This window comes from Aspergillus tubingensis (assembly GCF_013340325.1).
Source record: "Aspergillus tubingensis WU-2223L DNA, scaffold_3, whole genome shotgun sequence".
Taxonomy (NCBI): domain Eukaryota; kingdom Fungi; phylum Ascomycota; class Eurotiomycetes; order Eurotiales; family Aspergillaceae; genus Aspergillus; species Aspergillus tubingensis.
Window position 1 is genome coordinate 21,773 of NW_023336277.1, and position 20,696 is coordinate 42,468.

Consider the following 20,696-nt stretch of genomic DNA (forward strand, 5'->3'; position numbering starts at 1 on the left):
TTAATAATTCAGATAATATTATATTTAATAAGAATTATTAGACTATTCTCTAACTAATTTCAAAGACTGATATAGAAATTGATACTGAAATCCTGAGAGCTGGATCTATATTATATTTAAAAGGTCAAAGTCTAGAAACAGGTTTTGTGGTTCAACTAATATCTGCATTTTTTTTTAATAAACTATGGCTGGTATAGTGTATGTTTTTCTCTCCCTTTCTATTACTACTTCTTTTATCACAGCTTTCCAGTATAAATATGCTTCACCTCAGACTAATTTTACAATGGAGTCTGGAATCATAGCCCTGTTCGTCATCACCACATATGGTTTCATGTATTTAATTATAAAAATTTACACCAAGGCCACCAAGCAGGCTGGCAGTGGTTGAAAGTTGATGGATAGAGTTTAAGGAGAAATTTTATTAGTACTATGTCTTGCTGGGGTAGCAGGCAATAATATCTTGCTAATCCTAATCCTTGACACGGTTATGGACCTTCAACGGAGAGAAATAAACATTAACATTTCCATTTTAGTGTTTCCACTAGCTTTTCTGATTTACCTGGCTCCTCAGATTACTCTATTTCGCTGTGTTCTAATTCTAAATCACCATGCATAGTTGCAACAACTTCAGATATGCCACATAATAGTACAAGCAGAAATACTTCTCAGGATAGTAAGCATGTTTACATTGACAAAGCGGTTAAGTATTAACTATATATTAGTACAGGATTCGCTCCTTCATCATTACAAATATCCTCATAGTTCCGATTAAATAGGGGCTGAAGCAATATCATGACTAATAGCAATAAGGGTAGAAACTAAGAGGATAATACTACTGCCCAAGATCCCATTATGGCCCATCTCAATATACTAACAACAACTTGGAACTTTACAAATTGTGTTCAGAATATTACAGGTTTGTAAACGTGCAATCTGTCCCCTCACCCGTCTATATTCAAGAGATTTGAAACTGCTGCCACACACATCTGTGGATTTTCCAGCAGATGCCAGTGGCCCACATTTTCTAGCAGTGTCAGCTGCACGTCTGTAAGACGCGCTATATAAATCTCCTGACAAGTGGCCAGTGAACTAACAGCATCCTCCGCGCCGGTGATGAGCCGAACGGGGCATTTGATATTTTTCGGATCGAACAACGGGCGTTCACCTGACCGCGCCAGCGCCACACATGCCTTGGCGTATCCTACCGAGTCTTGTCCCAGTAATGACATGCGAATAGCCGCGATTGCTTCCGGTTTCTCCTTTTGTGTATTGCGTGACGTGCCGCCCGCCACGATGGCGTCCACCACGGCCGCCATGCCCCGCGCTCGTACCAGGCCTGCCCGTGCCAGAGTCGCCTGTACTGCAGTCGACGGGAGAGGATGTGGCGGCGGGCCCATCAGGATGAGTTGCTCGAGAGAGATGTCGGGATGGTCCTGCACCAAGGCTAATGCAATCAGCGCACCTAGGGAATGCGCCACGACGGTGATCTTAGCCTCGAGCAGCCCGAACTCCCGTATTATACTGTACACGTCGTTCGAGAACGATTGCACAGTTAAATCGTTCAGTGCACTTGTTGGGGATAGCCCGTGTCCTTCGAGGTCCAACAGATGGAGACAGTGAGTCGCTTGTAGCCGGGCGACTAGAGGGTAAAAGTAGGCAGATGAGGCCCCCAGGCCGTGGATGAAGAGGACTGAATCGCCGTCCAGATTGCCAACGCGTTGGTAGAATAAAGGCTTACTGTTGAGCAGAGTGAGGCCGACATTGGCTGGTGCCTTCTGGTTTGCGGTTGGAATGTGTACGTGGGTGGCCGAGTCCACTGGTGTGCGGTAAGGATGGCCCACGCTCGGATCAGCGATGCGGTTAGTCAAGGTTCCCAGGCCGGTCACACTGACGGCAACCTCATCCCCGGGCTGTAGAAACTTCATGGGCCGGAATCCAAAGCCGACACCGGCCGGAGTGCCTGTGGCTAGGACATCCCCGACCTGGATGGTCTGCGCGGAACTGATACTAGCAATGAGGCGCGGTATGCTGAATATCAGCTCAGACAGGGAGGCCTCCTGCCGCTTTTCCCCGTTGACGTAGGTCTGAAGAGTGAGTTTGGCGGGAAGAGCGTCGGCAGGGACAGCGATGGGCCCCATTGGACAGAAGGTATCGGGTGACTTGCCCAAGAAGAATTGCTTATGGTCACGCTGGCGTTCCCGGGCCGTCATGTCGTTGATGATTGTATAACCCCAGACGTAATCCATAGCGGTGGACTCGGAAACTTGGAAGCCATTCTTGCCGATGATGACCCCAATTTCACCTTCGTAGTCGACGGTGCTGGTAAAGGAGGGGTGTGGCCAGATAGGGTCACCGCTGGCGATGATGGATGTCGCTCGCTTGGTGAAGATCACCGGATGCGTAGGCTGGTCAACCTTGTCACTCGCATCGTACCCTGAGGCGTTGAATTCTCGTGCATGTTCGGCGTAGTTCTTTCCCACTGCCAGCACATCTCGGCCGGACAATGGGGGCAAGAGCTTGACGCGCGAGAGAGGCAAGGGCTCTTCGTCGGGAAACGGGGCAATATGAGGTACTCCCGCTTCAATGACCTGATAGAGATTGGCCAGGGGAGCACCAGATCGGAAGGAGAGAGGGGTGATAGTCGCAGTCTCGAGGTCTAAATGACCGATGCGAGGATTCTCCGTGCTGGGATCAAGGTAGGCTGCATAGTTGACGTTTGAAGTCATGGTGACTAATTATTTGATCCTACAGGAGAATATGAAGCATAAGGATATTTGATCATGTTGAGGTGAAAGGAAGAAGACAAGTCTTCGCTTTATATGTAACATGCTCCGTCTCGTGCGGGGGATCGTCACGGTGAACCACAGTCTACTATCTCCGTTCCCGGATGCGGGGTATACGGGGTATATCTCCGCTGGGGATGAATTGATTGGATTACACCTCGGAGAAGCACAAGGGCATGGGTGATGTGAACTCCGATTATCCCGAATCATGTGTCAGGGTTCTTGAGACCCTCCGACAAAGCGTGGGGGCTCTTTGTACCGAACATGCACCTCCTTCGTTTTCCCAACCCGTAGCCTCCGTCCCCAAGTCTTCATAATGGCCGCTGAATGAAAACGCCAGAATTGCCAGGAACAGTCTTCCCCTACAAAACTTCGGATGACTGTGCTTCCTCCGGGGTGCTCGTCAAGATAGTCCGTGCAGTCGTAGACAATGTTGTCCACCACGATCCAGTAGCGTTTTCGTCTCAAGTCCTGGGTCATCCGCTGTTGATGAACACAAGCTGCTGAAATGATTGGTAGATCTTCATCGGGAACCGATGAATCCTGAATTGGAAAATGGCTTGTGGGGGCCGGTTCGATATACTCAACACATTCAGATGCTGGTTTCAAAGGATCATGTTCTGGCTCTATATCGCGCTGCCTGCGAGGGATGACGCGGACGGAGAACCAGCCCATTCTCAGTGCGGGGAAAGCCTTAGGCTGTCAAGGATGGAACTTGAGGTGTAGGAGAGACCGGATGACAAGATAAACGGATCCAAGGGCCGAAGAGGCCCTACTTATGCCGAGACTCGCGGAGATGTGGCGAGGAGATGTTGAGAAGTGCGGGGGTCATAAGACTGGGCTTTGCGGGGTTGAGGTCAGGTAGGACTTAAATATGGCTCCAAAATGTTCTCAATTCCTGAATCTCACGACTTCAGCGCCCCTGACTTGACTTTACATGCCTTTGTTCATTACTCTTCTAGCAACCATGTCTACAACAACCACTATCGAGGAGCCATTGTCAATGTCCCAGGAGCTCCATTCGAAGACATATAGGGGACCTCCTCGCAATATAGCTTATATCGACCAATTGAACTTCGATCCTTCATTACAGCCGGTGCACCAGGAAATTCAGGGCACTCCTCTTAATTCGAGTATTCTTATCTTAGACATTCGAATCCTCGAAGCAACTGGCCGACCTCCCTACCACGGGGACATTTTGATCAATGGTACATATGCATTAATCTATTTCGGTGCATCTGTAAGTGACTAATCCTTGTGACTAGGAACGCGATTCGTGCACGTCGGAGAGGTCCCCAATAAAGCGGAGTTGCTTGCTAGTGGCACCGTTCGAGTCTTTAACGGCAACGGACGGATGCTCATTCCCGGTTTAGGCGATGCACATACACACTTCACCTGGAACGGGGGGAACCTTGAGCACCTGGCCGAACTAGGCATTGAAGAACATACACTGCTGACAGCCCGGAGTGCGAAATGCTTTCTTGACTCTGGGTATACCATGTGCTTTGGTGCAGCATCTGCGAAAAAGAACCTCGACATAGTCATCCGTGATGCCATCAACGCTGGCATTATCCCGGGTCCTCGGTTTCTGGCGAACGGGCGTGAGATTGCACGAACAGGAGGTGAGCTGGTAACCGGGATTACAGCATATGCCGATGGACCGGATGAAATGAAACAGGTGTAAGATTCATACATGATCAGTTCTGTATAATCTGCTCACTAACTCTTAGTCTTCAGAGTCCGTGAGCATATTGACCTGGGGGTGGATCAAGTTAAACTCTCCATGTCTGGAGAATCGATCACCGAGACAAGGGATGCAGAGGTCTGTTATTTTACCCCAGAAGAAACACGGGCCTCCGTGGAGGAGGCCCACCGGTGGGGAAAGAGGGTCTGCTCCCACGCCCGGGCTCGGGAATCTATTATTCAGAGCATCGAGTGGGGAGTCGATGTCATTTATCACGCTTCCTTTATTGATGAACGAGGTAAGACCACGCCGTTAGTTGTTTTTTTTCTTACCAAATGGGGACTATATAACTGTCTGACTGTCCCTCCGATCTAGGGATGAACTTGCTCGAGAAACACAAATCTCGCCATGTTATAGCACCGGCCATCAACTGGCTTGTTGCTACGCTTCACGATGCAGGTATGTATGGCTACACTACTGAGAAAGCTGAAAAGGTCGGCTATCAGAAGGAGATGGAGACTGCCATTCGAGCCTTGCGAGAAATGCATCGCCGTGGCATCGTCGTCCTCCCCGGGGGCGACTACGGGTTTGCATGGACGCCTCACGGCACGTATGCGCGGGATCTCGCTCACTTTGTCAATCTGTTGGGGTTCACTCCGCATGAAGCTCTTATTGCAGCGACCTATGGCATGGCCAAATTATTCATGCGCGCGCATGAGATGGGACAAATCCGCGAGGGCAACTATGCAGACTGCGTGTTGGTGAATGGGGACCCACTGGAGGATATTACACTCCTACAGGACCACAGCAAGCTGGATGTTATCATTATCAATGGGCGAGTACATAAAGCGAGTCACATGTAGCTGGTCCGCTTTGTCCATACCCAGTTACTGCCTTTTGATGGAAAATGAAACTTTGTGGCCACAATTGTTCAATGTTTCGGATATATATCGGTGCTGTATTGGAAAGCCTAATTGAAGTAATCATTTTGGAACTTGGGTTTTGGTCTATTACAATACAGCAAGGAGTGAATTTTGGCCACTCTGAATTCCCAGAAACAGTCACACTGTCTCTCTTTTGATATTTTCATTCATATCTTTTAAGTACATGCCATGTCAGCCTCTAGCGGGAATGAAAAGTTTGACTCCAGTTCATCTCCGAAACAACGGAGATGTAACGGAGATGTAATGGACATGTAACGGAGCTGTATTACACATATAAAGGATAATTTCTGTTCTATGAATATAGTATCAAATATGATGCAGCCAGGATCAAATGTATCAACAGTCAGTAAACAGCTTTTATTATCAATACCTTACTTCTTCCCTTCCTTCTCCAGGCACATTTGTGATGGATTCTCTGGTCACAACTGTTCGTTTCAGCCCTGAGTTGCAATTAATGGTTAAGGAAGCGTGGAGTGAAATCAAGGACTCGCTATCGCATTCGCCTCCCCATCAAAGCGTTGAGATGCTCGAGCCTCGAGGGATGTGCAAAAAGCTGATTGACCGGATCTATTCAGAGGTATCTATCTATCCGACCATTACAGAATCCTTCCACGAGTGCAGTGCTCAACATTATGAAACTAACGCGACATTTTCTTCGTTTGCAGGTTGTCCGGGCGAGGAGCGGTAGGACGACCGGCATGTATTCGCGGGCCTGGGGATATCGGTTCCATCGGTCGTGCCATAGTGGCCCGTTGCCGGCCATTGTCATCCCGTTACATCTAGTCGGAGGAGGCCGGATCGGAAACGAGTCCATGCGCCAAAACTGTTACTTCTGTTTGCCGCCGGAACAAGTCATTAGATTGGACGAGAAGAGCCGCCTGACCAACTTAGTAATCTTATAAAATTATTTAACTAACTTATGATTCTCCGATCCATTCTGAGACAGGGTGCTGGTTAACTGGTTCCTGTAGCTAAACTTCCCTCCCCCAAATTTACACTTCAACAATCTCCGATCTAGCATAGGTCAAATCTAGCTAGCATGACGCCTTCTTCAACACCCTTAGTGCGGCCTCGACAACCTCGGAAACCTTTAAATTGCGAGCCGTGTCGACGCTCAAAGATTCGCTGCGATCGTCAGCAGCCCTGTAGCCCGTGTAGGCGGAGAAAATGTGTGGATTGGTGTGTCTTTGGTGACAGACAACAACAACCCCCCTCCCTCTTGCCTTCTCCTCCTGCTCCTCCTCCTCGTCATGCTGCTGCTGCTGCTACACCTAGCTCCCCTACCACCGCCATATCTCCTGGCGTCGCCCCTTACCCGCATTCATCGATTAGTTCCACAGTGCCTTATGGTAAAAATCACAATCTATTCCAGGACCACTGGGATGCCGTGTCGAACCGCCCTATCGCCCCCACGGCACATCCCACAGCCCCCGACGATGAAACCTTTTTGCCATCAGCAAACCTTTGTTTTCCTTTCCCTTCTGGCCCCGAGGTCACTGTAAAGGATCTGCTTAAGCTGCTTCCCGCTCATTCATGCTGTGAATATCTCATCACCCATTACTTCATGTATATCTCCCCTTTGTTTCATATCCTGCACGGTCCCACTTTTCAGCAGCAGTATAATGCTTATCTGCGCAATCCATCTCAATCTGGATTCTCATGGTTGGCTCTTCTGTTTACCATCTGCTCTCTTACCATTCGTTCGCTGGACGATGAAGATACAGTCCTTGCTCTCTCCTACTCCTCTGCCGCTTCGGTCAATCAAACAAGCGATATCTACCTCCGCTACCGCACAGCTGCCATGACCTGTCTGTCAGCAGATAATTGTCTGGTCAATAATCGTCTCAGCACTCTGGAGGCTCTGTTATTGTTGATCTACACGGTCAATCACTACGAGGGCTTGGAACGCAGTTGGAATCTACTGGGTTAGTAATTACCGCGTGCTTGTCGCTACAAGGGTCTTCCATGATTTAACTCCTTGCTACTCCATAGGGATGGCCTTGCATATGGCAATCGCTTTAGAATGCAATACCTTATTCGACTATCCCGCTTCTAGCCCGGGCCAGATCGAGATCAATCGTCGCCGTCGTTGCTGGACCGGAATTTTGCTGTTGTACACCAATCAAGCGATCTCCTATAAGGGCGTTGATATGTCTTTCCTATTGAGCGCCAACACTAGTCCTGACTCTGCCTTCACCGTGGACGTACACGATTCTGACCTGCAAGCGAAGTCTGTGATGACATTTAAACTCCGCTTATTCCAACTTTCGCGACAGATTTGCCGGCACTTGTCCCGTGATCAGCCGCTCAATGGTGAGATGCTGACCGACTTCGATGTTCAGATAGGAATTGAACAGCGTCTCTGGGATTCTGCCTTTCTATCGGACGGCCTCCCTAGTGTGCTGGATACCCGACAATACGGGTACTGGTGCATCTTGCAGCTGTATGCGCACCAGCTGTATCTTCGTCTGCATCGCCCCTTCTGCCGCGGTCAGTCCGATGCCGACGTGGCAGAAGCACTTCGTGCCCAGTCTCGCGCTAAATGTGTGGCTGCGGGTGCGGCACTGCTGGATATTCATCAGCAGCTCTGCGAGCGACCACGGCTCCGGCGCTATCGCTGGGTGGTCTACGGCGTGACCAGTTTCTATGCCTTCCACGGCGCCGTCGCCCTGGCCTCGTGTATGTTTGAAAACCTTGACCCGGCTTTCGATCATGCCACTCACCGAAATTCTTTTGATGCGGCTGTCGCCCGCATCGAGCAACTGCAGAGTCGCAGTCCCATCTGCATCAAGTCATTTCCCATTCTTCGCCATCTACAGTAAGGCAGCCAGAAAGAAAGAAAAAAAACCCCTCCTTCCCGTATATTCAACCTTTCACTGATGGTCGATCAAGGATGCTACTACGGCCGAAGGAGTTTCGATGGTCCAATGCCGCCGGCCTTGAATTTTCCAACGTCTTGGACGATTGGATTGAGAAAGTGCAGTGGGACAATCCAGAATCCGTTGATTGGGTAAGTCAGTCTTCGCCGAACGGTATCCAACCATTATCAAGGTCAATCTCTTACAAACTTTTTCTGTTGTTCTTCCCTTCTCTTGGGGTCTAGACCTTTTGGGACGGTATTATCAACCCATCTCCCGATGCCACTGATACAACCGTGATTTGAGCCATGAATAGCTTGTTCAAACCGGGACAGAAGAAAGAAAAAGAAAAAGAAAATATTGTAAAAAGGAAAAAAGAGAAGAGCGGTTCTACACTCTGTACGTTAGTTTTAAGGCCAGTGAGGTACTGCGAGACAGACACACCCTCCAAATATTTATATTCTATTTTCCTCCCTCGCCGCTTTATTGATCCCAATTAGCTTTTATTCTTTTCTTTCCGACAACCGCATTGAAGAAGAAGGCTACCGTGTGAGCTCTGAGAGGAAACCGACATTATCATTAGATCATGATACTATTTGAGCTCAGGTCTTCTGTCAAGTAGGATATACACATTAAAGGCTAGCAAAGATCATATGTCATATAAATACATCTAAATATAATTGCACATACTCAGACTACTTACCTCCTGGGAGAAAGGGGCAAAAAGAAAAAAGGAGAATTACTAGACCTCCAAGCCAACTGAATCAGTAACCCTAACGCGTGACCAAGGTGGAATACGCCCAGAACCAGGGCAATTGAGAATATAACCCACTTCCGATGGAGTGGCATGGCCAATTCTAACGGAATCAAACGAGCAAACAAAGAAGGAGAGAAAGCAGAGGTAAAATTTTGATCCGATCGCTACAACGCAGGGAGGAGAGTTGATAGTGAAGACGGCGAGCAATTCATGCTTTTTGCGCGCCTATCTCCGATTACAGTCACGTGCCTTGATATCTTACGGTTTTGTCCGATATTTACATGTATGATGGGGATTAGGAGCCAGAATCCTTCGGATCAGATTCGCCTCCTTGAGTAAAGAGATAGAACCGTACGGGGTGTGTTTTACCGTCAAATAAGATCGTAAGTGTGCCTCAAAAGGGGAAAAGGAAGAAAGGAATCCGAGCGCTGTCTTTCTCCCCGAGTTTGGATAGATGAAAGCTTCTGCTCGTCCGAATATTACTTCGATCCTACTTATTGCGCTTTCTTTATTCTCTCCTCCCCCCCTCCCCCCCTTCTTCCTTTTTTTTTTTTTTTTTTTCATTATTCTTGCCGCAGGGAATCTCCCTGGTTCTCACTTCTAGGGTGTTCATAATCCTCCAGAGCCAAGGAGTTGAGGATTCCTGATTGAAGACAACAGAAGAGAAAATCGAATTGTGTCAGCAGCCGAATAAAAAATTCAATCGAGGGATAGATAACAGGGGGAAGATTAAGGAGAAGCGTCAAGCGGCAAGACTTACTCTGCCAGCCGAGATCGTGGCCGAAAAATGATTCAGCCAGGGCTTCGCCATGGTATAATTCTGAGTTGGCTCCGCCCCTCCATAGTGCCATGGATTGGCCTATGGAAATCGCCATGTGCGCGGAAAACGGGGGACATGTTCTTCGTCTCGGGTTGGACAAGAGGGAGGAGTAGATGTTTGCTGCTGCCACGCTGCCCATGACCATCGCGTTGCCCCCGAGTTTGATCCCCGTTATATGCACTAGATCTCCGGCGGCGTAGATCCGGCCGAATAAGGAAGGGCCACTCGTCACCTGTTGTCTAATTCAGAGAATTAGAATGGGTGCTGTGCGCGAGTGGATTCCCCCCGGGGAAAGGAGGAGGGGGGAGTTGGGGGTTCGGGGAAGCAAACTGGTCATTCGCCATAATGGTCCCTTTGTCAGTGACAAGCGAACGAGCGTAGCTACCCGGACGAAGGAGAGATGGATGCCACAGCCATTATGACTACGGCTGCATGTATTCGGTCGCCATTGTCAAACTTGACGTAGGAAGTACCATCGGAGAGGTCTTCCACTATCGGTCGCTCTTGCAGGATCACATTCACACCTTGTTCGCGGAGCAGTTGCAGCACCCGTGACTTGAATTCCACGGGTACGGGTTCTTTGGACAAAAGATGGTCCCGAGCATGGATCAAGGTGACTCGAGTCATGGAATACTGGGATTTGAGCTTGCCTGCAAACTCAATCTCGACCGCTCCTGATGAAACAAAACTCAAGCATCAGTGACGGTACAAAAAGAGAGGGTGTCAATCGATCAACGCCTTATCGTGGGCAAGAGAGACAGATTGGTGGGAAGAAGGGAGGGAAAGCAGAGAGAAACATCACACACCATCTCCAATTATCACGATGCCAGACTTTTTGGCCGCGACCAGACGCCGTGCAGCGTTCCCGGCGTCATCCACGTAAGCACGCATTTCGGTCGACTTTGGGACGATCGCCATGAGCGACGCATGCCGGTCGAGGCCAGCAAGTAATCGTATGATATACTCTGCTGTCGCCCTTGTGGATTTGATAGACCAATGTCTGGTTGAGAGGCTTGACTCGCACAACCGTGCCTCGCACAAAATTTACGTCTGGTCGATTGAGCGTGGGAAAGCCGCGGTACAGGCGCCACATAGCCGCCGAATGCACGGGGGAGGAGTATGCAAGAGGACTGCCTACTGTGTAAACTATATAGTAGAAATAGTGTAAGTAGGGAAGGTCTGTCATGAGGAAAGGTCGAGCAAAACATACAGAAGCCATCTCGCTCGTCAATGATTGTAATCCTTAGGTCGGCTATGCGCGGTGCCGCGCTGAGGTGGCTAAAGTCGGCATAAGGGGCCATCGGAATGGGCTGGCCATCCTTCAAAGCCAGTAAGGCTGAGACGGCGGCCATTCCGGCATACGAGCCACCCACTAGTACCACATTGGGCTGCATGCGAGCAGAGGAGCTAGTGGAGCTGTGTGTTGAAGATCTGAGCTTGGTGGATGACTGGTGAAGACAAGGGGGGACTCTTTTCTTTGACCGCTCGCATAGAGTCAGACAAGAGTTGATAGTTTTGATGTGCATTTAGTAACACCAATGGCTTATGGGAGGAAAATGACCATAGTCAGGGTGATAACCTCTCTCTATTCAGCGATTCGATGTTTTTTATATCCTATGACGAGGGCAAGGGTGGCGTGAATCGGATATGAAATGGCCTTACACCGAAGTATGGATAGGGTATCGGACATACCGGGAAGGGAAAATGTGCCTTGTTCACCAACTTTGGCGCCTCGGAGTCCATCCTTATCCACGGAATTTCCTATTCAAGGTTGGCCATAATTTGCTTCGTCTGGTACAATTATGGCATTGACAAGCTCGCTGCTGCTGCTGCTGTCGCACCCTTCCTTCCGCAATTCAGTATGCCGCACCTTTAGCGCCCGAGCTGACCGTCACACGTGCCGATATCCCGACTCCTCCTCTACCTCGTCACGAATATTACCATAAGCATTCCGAAAGTCGCAGCAGCAGGAAGTCCGCTATACTTCTCTTTCGCCAGTGGCGGTCACAGCCTCCACCCAGGACAAGAAAGTGACACTGCAGACCCTCAGGGGCATGTATAAGCGGGGCGACCCAATTACAATACTCACAGCATATGACTTTCCCAGTCGCCATGTGGCCGACGCAGCGGGCATGTATATGGTCTTGCTGGGTGATAGTCTGGCCATGGTTACACTGGGACTGAAGGACACAAGTGAGATCATGATGGATGAAATGTTGTATTGCCCGACTGTGGTGTGGGCTGTGAATTATGTTTTACAGTTTGTTTTTCTTTCTTCCCCTTGTTTGTTGACCTATGGCATTGCGAATGTCTTTGGCTCTGTTCTCTTCTAGGTTGGGGATTTACTGAATGGGTTATATGAGGTCACTCCGGAACAGCCCGTGTAATCAGTAATTTGTATGGTGAAGGAAGGCCACATGCAAAGTATCAAAATTGAGGGTGGGGAGGAAATGGTGCAGACTATCAAGCGCATCACACAGGCCGGAGTCCGGTTGTCAGGCATGTTAGCGGGTTTCGAGTCCAGGGGAAATCAACGGCGGTGGTGCTGCAGGTCTTGAGGGACCTGCAGGCGGTTCAGGAGGCCGGAGCGTCTATGATTGTGGTTGGGGCCGTGTCTCCTGAAATTGCAGCCATCGTGACTAAGAAGCTGCGTGTGCTGATGATGATTGGTATTGGTGCTGGCAATCGTTGTTCCAGACAAGTGCTGGAGATTGATATGTTGAATAATTATTCCCTAGGTCAATTCCTGCCCAAGTCTGCTAAGTGACATGCTGATTTATGGGGCGAAGTCTTTAATGGTATCAGATAGTACCGTGATGAGGTCATGGATTGTACATACCCAAACGGAGAGTACAGTTATGCTATTCCTGAGGAAGTTGTGCTCAACTCTAAAAGAATTGCAGAGGAAGAAGACTATGGAACTTAATTATTTGTAGTTATTGATCACGTTTCTCTACAGCTTAGCGGAGCAGTCACAGCTATGCGCGGCATGCTGTTTTAAAAGGTATCTTTACCTTTCCATAGTATGCAATCGATATATAATCTTTGTTCATAATATTATCTATTCGAAATAAACATATAGAAGGATCCTGTGGAAAAGAATATTACTAATCTTGCGGGATTTCTTTTATTGTTAATGGTGAGCATAGATACTGACTCAAATAATATCAAAAATATAATTACTAATGAGAATAAATATATTCTGCGTAATTCTAAGAATATTGATAACATCTTATTCTAGAGTTACTAAGTATATTAATTTGATCTTACTATAGAGATTAAATAGCGACCTATTATTATTTACATCATTTAAGTTGATAAAATCATTTATAACCAGCCAGGATAAATGTGATAAAATTAAAGATAAATAAATAACTAAAACTACTTTTCGATTATATTGATTGTTTTTCATTTATATAATGTCGACTATATTATAGGTTTGAGGACTCCTTCTCTGTATCTCTCAGAATATCACTAAATATTGTATAAGTACTACGTGTAGTAGCTGCTACGCCCCTTTCCTTCTGCGGAGACTGAGATCTGAACTAGGCCCGTTAGTCCAGCCAGGTGCCACCATCTGGTTTACAGGAGCTGTTCCCGTATATAATGGCTCCACGAGATCTTGTTTCATTGTATTTCATTCGTGTCTCTGGACCTTACAGGGGTCATGCTATACTACATGTTGTGTTGCAGGTCACTTTGAGTGGCACATTTAAATTATTCTTTCATTTTATCAGTGCAGTAACTCCAAGCATAACGTGCTGCGTTGGGCTGTTTCGAGATATATAACATTTTCTTATTCTAGTTGGATTGTAGGTATGATATACCATTCCCAGCAGATTAGAGTTATAGCAGTCTAATATTTTTTACGTTGCTATGAAAGAATACGGGATCGAACATAGTAATCTTCGTGGAAGTAGAGTTTTCAAAATGTATTCTCTTATATTATGATCATTAATTACTATTACAATAAAAGCTCTTCACCTTAAAAATTACTTGAACATAGCTCGAGCAGCCGAGCCTAATACATTTTAGTCCACAAATAGGATAAAGAATTACTCCGTGAATATGTCTGACTATTAGCACTTTCCGCCAGGCGCAGAAGGGTTGGGACCGGAAATTGTCCGGAGTCTTGACAGTATATCAAATACTGAGAGACCAATTATGCCCTCGAAAGCTTTAGAAAAAGTTTTCCTCGGCTGCCAGACGCATTACTAGTACATACCACTCCGCGAAAGACCGGGTATTTTCCGGTCATGGATCTAGACTTAAGAGCAAATGGACGTTCGCTAACAGTGATGGAGAGTTGGCAAATTTCTATAAGATTTCGTTACCAGCAATACTTACATAAATATGACAGATTTCATTCTTCCCTGTGATGCATGGGATTGTCATCTCCATGTCCTTGATCCACTCCGCTTCCCGTTCAAGGTCGACCGCGCCTACACCCCTCCACCAGCGTCGCTTGATTCGATGGTGAAGCACAGACATGCTGATAGACTGATGCTGGTACAGGCCTCCATAGAGGATGGACATGCGGGGCTTCTGGCTCATCTAAAAGAATGTGAAAATCTATACCCATCAATTATCATTCGCGGAACTATCTGCTACCACCAAAATATCCTGGAGATGACAACAGAAGAGTTCGACTATCTACATGACGCTGGCGTGCGGTGCGTTCGCATTCATGGAATCTACGGTGAAAGCAGTAAACGATGGGAGCATGTGCTGGAGCAAGTGAGAGAACTGTCGGCCTCCTATGGAATACGAGAGTTAGGGTGGACCATTTCGGCTCAGCTTCCGTTGCGAGCCTGGGCGTCCTTGAAGTCTTTTATACTGGATCATTACGACACACCGAACGATGTGATCCTCATTGCGGAGCATAATGGCTGCGCTGAGCCGACTGATATTGACAGTCCTGAGTTTGGCGACTTCCTGGACATGTTGGGGTCCGGGAAGCTGTATGTCAAGATCGGTGCTCTATATCGTCGCAGCCCTGATGACTTCCACCAGATGAAAGGCATCATCCAGGCATTGGCAAAGAAAGCACCCGACCGTCTTCTTTGGGGAAGTGATTGGCCACACGTAATGACAGGTGCTGAGATGACCTCGGCAGGAAGTGTAGAGGCGGAGCTGTTTACGCTGCGGGAATGGTTGTCCAGGACTGAGTGGTGCAAGATGTTTGTTCAGAATCCAAGGTTGTTGTTCGATACAAGGGATAACTATAGGTAAATGGAATATGTTGCAGCTCTCAAGCACGGCGCACGGACCGTCCGGTGCTGTCAATTGTAGCATGCTCAAAGCTTGGCAACGGACATGTTCCTAGGCGAAATCAAATAAGAATCGACTACTGTTCGGAGCCGGTCTTACACTCCCTCCTGTACATCGGGAATGCTCCGTATGGAAGATGTCTACTGATTTACCCTACTTCCCCAGATTGCTCTTCCCGCAATTTTGTTCGAGGATCTACCTTTTATAAGATACCCAAAGGTCCCCCCCGGTTGTCGGGACCTATTCTGTCACGGTCCGCTCGTATCGCCTGTCACAACCCGTGTCTCAACCACCTTCAGTCCGTTGTCTCCGCGTGAAGTTCAATAGCTTTATTTGCTTCCTCTCCTGCACTCTAAATACGAGGGCCCACGGCGCCACAATTAGGACTAAATGGAAAACGACAATAAGGACAAGAATACCTGGATCGAAGATGTCGCAGCCGACGGTGTTACGGATGTTATGGCCACCTACCGGGCGTACGATGCAGAATTCGCCCGGACAATAGAGCATGGGCTGCTAAGAAAGATCGACCGCCGCATCTTGCCGTTGGTACTGCTCATATATCTGTTCAACTATCTGGATCGAAACTTCATTACTCAAGCTCGTGTCTACGGATTACAAGAGGACACTCATCTGAAAGGAGCTGAGTATCAGACTGTGATATCCATTTTCTCGGTCGGGTACATCCTGATGCAGATACCTTCGACAATGCTCATGACCAAGTTTCGACCTTCAGTCTACCAGGTGTGTATCCGAGCCCATGCTGTCAAGTATATAATATGCAGAACAACTAAGAAAATAACAGCCACTATGCATGATAGTCTGGGCCTTGGTTAGCGGCTGCACAGCAGCAACTAACAACGTGGGCAGCATCATGGCCGTGCGATTCCTGCTGGGCTTTGTCGAAGCGCCATTTTTCCCGGGTGCAATCTACTTCCTCAGCTGTTGGTACACGAAAAAGGAACTTGGCGTGCGGACTGCGCTCCTTGTTTCAGGGATTCTACTATCGAACGCCTTTGCTGGATTAATATCTGCTGGTATTCTGACTGGAATGAGTCACGCCACCCATCTCGCGTCCTGGCGATGGCTTTTCATCATTGAAGGCCTCGCCACCATCGTCATCGCAGTCACCGCCATGGCCTTCCTCCCTGATTTTCCAGCCACAACGAAGTGGCTCACCGAAGCGGAGCGGGTCGTCGCACAGGCCCGCCTCGCAACAGACGCAGGCTCCGAGACAACATTAGACGAAGGGAAAGTCCCACTTTCACGGGCAATTGTCTGGGCTGCAAAGGATGTGAGGACATGGGTATTTGCGTGTATGCAACTGGCAACCACTGCTACCATATCCTTCTCGCATTTCTTTCCCACCCTTATCAAAGACATCGGGTTCACAAACAACACCACTGTCCTTCTTCTGACTTCTCCCCCCTACGTGGTGGGATTCTTCTGGGCCGTCGGATGGGGCTGGTGGGCGGACAGGCGGCAGATACGTTCGGTCCCTGCTGGCATATCACAGAGCGTCGCAATTATCGCGACTGTTCTGCTCATTGCAGTACCAGAATACCTGAAGTGGGCCCGCTACGCTTTTACCTTTTTGGCCTGCTGTGGTACGTACGGGGTATATGCTACTACCTACGCTTGGCTCTCCTCGACTATTGTCCAGCCTCCTGCGAAGAGGGCTGCAGCGATCGGGATGGCAAATACCTGTGCTAATATTGCAAGCTTGTTTGCAAATTACTTCTGGTTAGATCAGTATGGGCCGACGTATAGAGTGAGCTGGGGCTGTATTCTGGCGTTTGAGTGCCTCGGAATGGGGTGTATCTTGATCCTCAGGGGTTTATTGACCAGGGCGAATAGAAGGTTCGCGGACTTGGCCGGGACTGTAGATTCCAACGATGTTGTGGCCATGCAGAGACTGGATTACGATGAGCAGAGGGCAGTCATGAATGGGTTCATGTATGTTGTTTGATTGGTTGTGGTGGGTGTCATACATCGCTTTGGTACACAATGCGATACTACCCGTCCCTAACGTATTTCGACTGCGTAGTCAACAGCCAGTCAGCCACACCATAGATACCCTGAGGCAGTCATAGTATCATATAACATTTTGTAGAACCACTTAAGATCTCTCCTTTGTATAGTAATAATATTACTATTATAACAACTCTGGGGTTAGTAATCACACAGCACAGTATCCGGCGCAGCCACGCGGTCCCGGAGATTTTCCAGGGCGTGCCGGGCTTTTTCCGTCTCTTCCTTCGCGTAAAGGGTGGAGAAGGGCCCGACCCCTTCACATTAGTCAGCGTTGCGCATATCACCATGTCGAAGCCTACACTGTGCCCATAGCATACATGTATCATATATTCCACTCTAATTAACCACTTGGTGCAAAACGGTGCTTGCGGGGCCAGATTCCCAGACTCGCGCAGATAAGGATGCTTGATAGCGTGTAGCTGCTCGTGCCATACCATATAGAAGGATACGTAGCACTGAATCGGCTCTTCATTAAAAGCTTGTAGAGTGTATGCTGAAACCAAGAGTTTTCCAATTGTTGCTGATATAAAATTAACGAACACTCCTTTGAGAAACCTTGTCTCTCACGCTCCAGCATCGGACTTTGTGATCGCGAGTCACCTGTTTTTGGTGGGATTCAACGATAATTCTGTGGATGTAGTCGACTTCCCAAGATTCCGAGGTATAAGGGTAGGTACCTACATACGGTACCCATCAGATAGCCCGCCCCTCACTAACTCGATTACTTGACGATAGGTTGGACCAGGTCAGGTTGTTCTCAGATTCGGTATTTCGGGTGGGGGATATAGTACTAGTAATTTACATCGGAGCTGTGATGTCATTACACAAACGGAAGCTAATTTCAGCCAATCCCAGTAGAGCATCCCACAGTTTCACTTCCACCACACCATACTAGGTTGGCACATCAGTATCTTCTTATCTGTATCAACATAGACAATTGCCCCGGGGAGATTCACGCACAAGCGATGCTCATGCTCGCTGGGAGAGAGCACCTGATTCATATCCTAACTGTCCTTGGTAGTACGGCCTGGCTACCATTGAATCTTAAGCTTCAATTAAGTGAACATGCATTGATGTCACCTATAAATTAACCTTACCATTTTACTTATTTCCTATAGAATGAAGCAACATATAACTGCTTCCATTCATTGCGAACCGATGAGATGAAATATCTTTCTACTGTTCCATTCAATTATTTAATCAGAGATACCTTCTGGCATGTATAATGTTGGGTTAGAGCGAGATCCGTTCGAAATCAAGGTCTAATACATTCGCAACGATCAATTGTACTCTAGTGAGAGGGAAAGGCTGAAACCACACGAGTCCACGTCTCACTCAGTCATATGATATTTCTAAGAGCCCCTAATCCCACTTTGAACGCGACCAACAAGCCAGCATCACTCGCAAGCCTTGTTGGAGGCTTGCCTGGCAAGGAAGATAAGTCTCTTGATCAGACAGACTGTGAAATAAAACGGAGGAAACAGCCCCCTCGCGTTTTCTGACTCCTTTCCATCTAATTCAGCGAACATGTCCACTAAGCTCTGCAGTAGTTGTATGTCCTTCTCATTTGACGACGCGGCAGGATAACTGATAATACATTTGAAAAGGGAGAAGACACTCGTCAGCAAGAATTGGGCGTAGATCCTGAGTAACCAGTATTAGTAACTTCAAAGGAACACCGAATGAGGGAGAGCTACCAGAAAGTATGCCAGTTGAGAAAATCACGAACATGACGTATGTATAACAGAATAGATCGAGATTCCTGATAGAACAGCTCGACACTGGATGGAAGAATTGACCAGCTGGAAATGCTATTATTGCTCTCAAGACAAGGACTCGCTTCGTGAATCTTCCCTAATAAGAAGTAAAATTCTAGGTGTAGACAGACCCCCCGCATACTCAGGTCATGGAAAGTGTAATTGGGGGCGGATGATGTGGCAAATAGATCCGGCCAACAACTAGCCGGGAATGTGCGTTTCAGATCATTCAGCTCTTGATCCAATTCACGGATATACTGAAGGCGACGGGCCTCTGAATGAGCTCGAGCATGGCGGGAATAAAGAAGATGGTACACTTTGGACTTCAGCAGAGACAGTCGGACGTCAGAGGGGAAAAGTAGTTCATGGTTAGAAAGAGGCCTCGAGAAAAATTGATTGTCAGATGACGACAAAACGTAATTGTCCGGTATTTGGAGGTCGCAGTCCGCATCTATGAAATGCGGTGATTGATTATACCGGATGAGCATGTTCTTATCCGCTCCATAACAGAACCAGAACAAGGCCCGGAGATGTCTACCTTCAGGCTTGCTCATTATGGACATTCGATGCGCACCGAGGGTGAGTATCATTCGCGTAGCTAGGGATAGTAGGAGTTGCCCGGGTTCAATCTGCCCACTTGGCATGACATAGGTCATCTGTGGGAGTCAGCAAAAAATAATCTGCTCAAGACAGAAGCGGCATACAATTAGCACAACAGCCTCCAAGCTTCTAACCGTGGTCCTTTCCATCAACAGCCTAGGCATGAGGCCCAGCGCTGCCTGAATATATGCATCTGGTTCAGCATTGACGAATTCCGGGCTGAGTCGATGCATTACACTCATCATTGCAGTCAAGGCAAACAAGCAGGCCAGGTTCGCTGCAGGCACAGTTTCATCTTGACGGTCTAGTATACCCTCTTCGATCAATCGACTCAGGCCATCGGCGCTCGCAACCGGGAAAATGGAATACAACCCACTCTGGGAGTAGTGGTCGATGGAGTATCGTACCAAAGGTGTGGGTGGCCACTTTGGTGACAGCGAACGATGCGAGCCTGTCCTGCTCTGGATGCCCCGAAATCTGAGCGACTGTGCAGCTTGGGCGAGAAAGTGGTCGAGATCGAGTTGGGCGCCTGTTTTTCGGTAGACTATGGAAGAAAAGGACGCTCTTTTAGTGGAGCCAGATTCTCCCACTCCACAATGGGCGATCTCTGCTTGAAATGTTGCAAGCGACGTATCTATGCTGTATGTGTCTTGAAGATGGTCTACAGCGAACAAGGCAAGCCATGGGTTGTCTGAACGTGCGTCAGAACTAGTTCGCTCTCTCGGGCCGGAATCGGAAGAGAGGTCCCGAACAGCCAGCTGGGCTTCCAGTTCTCGTATTCGTGCTGTGGCATCGAGGAGTTGACTAGTATGCCGGTCAGCGTAGAAGAATGGGAATTGCACCGGTACTTACTCCCGTAGGCTTTTTCGCACCAGGCTGGGATGTTCTGTGAAGGTGCATTGTACACCTCCCAAGGAGCATGTCTCACAGGCTGGTTGGGCGTTGTCACAGCGAATCTAGTAGTGTCTTTCAGCATTAGCGCTTCATATCCATAGAACTCCACTTGCGGGATTTGAAGGACACATTCATTTTGGATGCGTTTACGTACCTTTTTCCGACGGCACAGATCACAAGCATTGCGAGCTCGGCCACCAGGGCGCTGAAGTGAAGGTTGACCACTCATGCTAATGGAAGAGGTCTAGTGGGCCAGAACGCGAAAGACACCGTGCAATACTCCTCACCCTAGCA

General features: G+C 48.2%; 9 protein-coding genes across 9 annotated transcripts; 5 read left to right on the forward strand and 4 right to left on the reverse strand.

Moving 5' to 3' along the window:
• Window positions 1–941: 941 nt before the first annotated feature.
• On the reverse strand, window positions 942–2,726 carry AtWU_01211 (bifunctional fumarylacetoacetate hydrolase/alpha/beta hydrolase family protein; the record flags this gene model as incomplete). Its single annotated transcript, XM_035496325.1, has 1 exon — window positions 942–2,726. The coding sequence occupies one exon, from the start codon at window positions 2,724–2,726 to the stop codon at window positions 942–944; it is 1,785 nt and encodes a 594-aa protein (XP_035352218.1).
• A 270-nt stretch (window positions 2,727–2,996) lies between these two features.
• AtWU_01212 (cytochrome b5-like heme/steroid binding domain-containing protein) lies at window positions 2,997–3,458 on the reverse strand (the record flags this gene model as incomplete). Its single annotated transcript, XM_035496326.1, has 1 exon — window positions 2,997–3,458. The coding sequence occupies one exon, from the start codon at window positions 3,456–3,458 to the stop codon at window positions 2,997–2,999; it is 462 nt and encodes a 153-aa protein (XP_035352219.1).
• Window positions 3,459–3,750: 292 nt separating this feature from the next.
• AtWU_01213 (amidohydrolase family protein) lies at window positions 3,751–5,330 on the forward strand (the record flags this gene model as incomplete). The annotated part of the gene is made up of 4 exons (XM_035496327.1): window positions 3,751–3,991; window positions 4,049–4,463; window positions 4,521–4,765; window positions 4,843–5,330. 4 exons carry the CDS (start codon window positions 3,751–3,753, stop codon window positions 5,328–5,330), a joined length of 1,389 nt encoding a protein of 462 aa, XP_035352220.1.
• Window positions 5,331–6,450: 1,120 nt separating this feature from the next.
• AtWU_01214 (putative Zn -C6 fungal-type DNA-binding domain) lies at window positions 6,451–8,233 on the forward strand (the record flags this gene model as incomplete). The annotated part of the gene is made up of 2 exons (XM_035496328.1): window positions 6,451–7,336; window positions 7,404–8,233. The coding sequence occupies 2 exons, from the start codon at window positions 6,451–6,453 to the stop codon at window positions 8,231–8,233; spliced, it is 1,716 nt and encodes a 571-aa protein (XP_035352221.1).
• Window positions 8,234–10,227: 1,994 nt separating this feature from the next.
• AtWU_01215 (disulfide oxidoreductase) lies at window positions 10,228–11,240 on the reverse strand (the record flags this gene model as incomplete). Its single annotated transcript, XM_035496329.1, has 4 exons — window positions 10,228–10,520; window positions 10,653–10,746; window positions 10,811–10,992; window positions 11,057–11,240. The coding sequence occupies 4 exons, from the start codon at window positions 11,238–11,240 to the stop codon at window positions 10,228–10,230; spliced, it is 753 nt and encodes a 250-aa protein (XP_035352222.1).
• Window positions 11,241–11,493: 253 nt separating this feature from the next.
• On the forward strand, window positions 11,494–12,613 carry AtWU_01216 (3-methyl-2-oxobutanoate hydroxymethyltransferase PanB; the record flags this gene model as incomplete). The annotated part of the gene is made up of 4 exons (XM_035496330.1): window positions 11,494–11,525; window positions 11,617–11,705; window positions 11,794–12,039; window positions 12,327–12,613. The coding sequence occupies 4 exons, from the start codon at window positions 11,494–11,496 to the stop codon at window positions 12,611–12,613; spliced, it is 654 nt and encodes a 217-aa protein (XP_035352223.1).
• A 1,586-nt stretch (window positions 12,614–14,199) lies between these two features.
• AtWU_01217 (MFS general substrate transporter) lies at window positions 14,200–15,078 on the forward strand (the record flags this gene model as incomplete). Its single annotated transcript, XM_035496331.1, has 1 exon — window positions 14,200–15,078. One exon carries the CDS (start codon window positions 14,200–14,202, stop codon window positions 15,076–15,078), a length of 879 nt encoding a protein of 292 aa, XP_035352224.1.
• Window positions 15,079–15,507: 429 nt separating this feature from the next.
• Window positions 15,508–17,086, forward strand: AtWU_01218 (allantoate permease; the record flags this gene model as incomplete). The annotated part of the gene is made up of 2 exons (XM_035496332.1): window positions 15,508–15,861; window positions 15,923–17,086. 2 exons carry the CDS (start codon window positions 15,508–15,510, stop codon window positions 17,084–17,086), a joined length of 1,518 nt encoding a protein of 505 aa, XP_035352225.1.
• A 1,462-nt stretch (window positions 17,087–18,548) lies between these two features.
• Window positions 18,549–20,585, reverse strand: AtWU_01219 (fungal specific transcription factor domain-containing protein; the record flags this gene model as incomplete). Its single annotated transcript, XM_035496333.1, has 6 exons — window positions 18,549–18,795; window positions 18,849–19,005; window positions 19,051–19,564; window positions 19,613–20,312; window positions 20,381–20,464; window positions 20,557–20,585. The coding sequence occupies 6 exons, from the start codon at window positions 20,583–20,585 to the stop codon at window positions 18,549–18,551; spliced, it is 1,731 nt and encodes a 576-aa protein (XP_035352226.1).
• Between the last annotated feature and the right edge of the window lie 111 nt (window positions 20,586–20,696).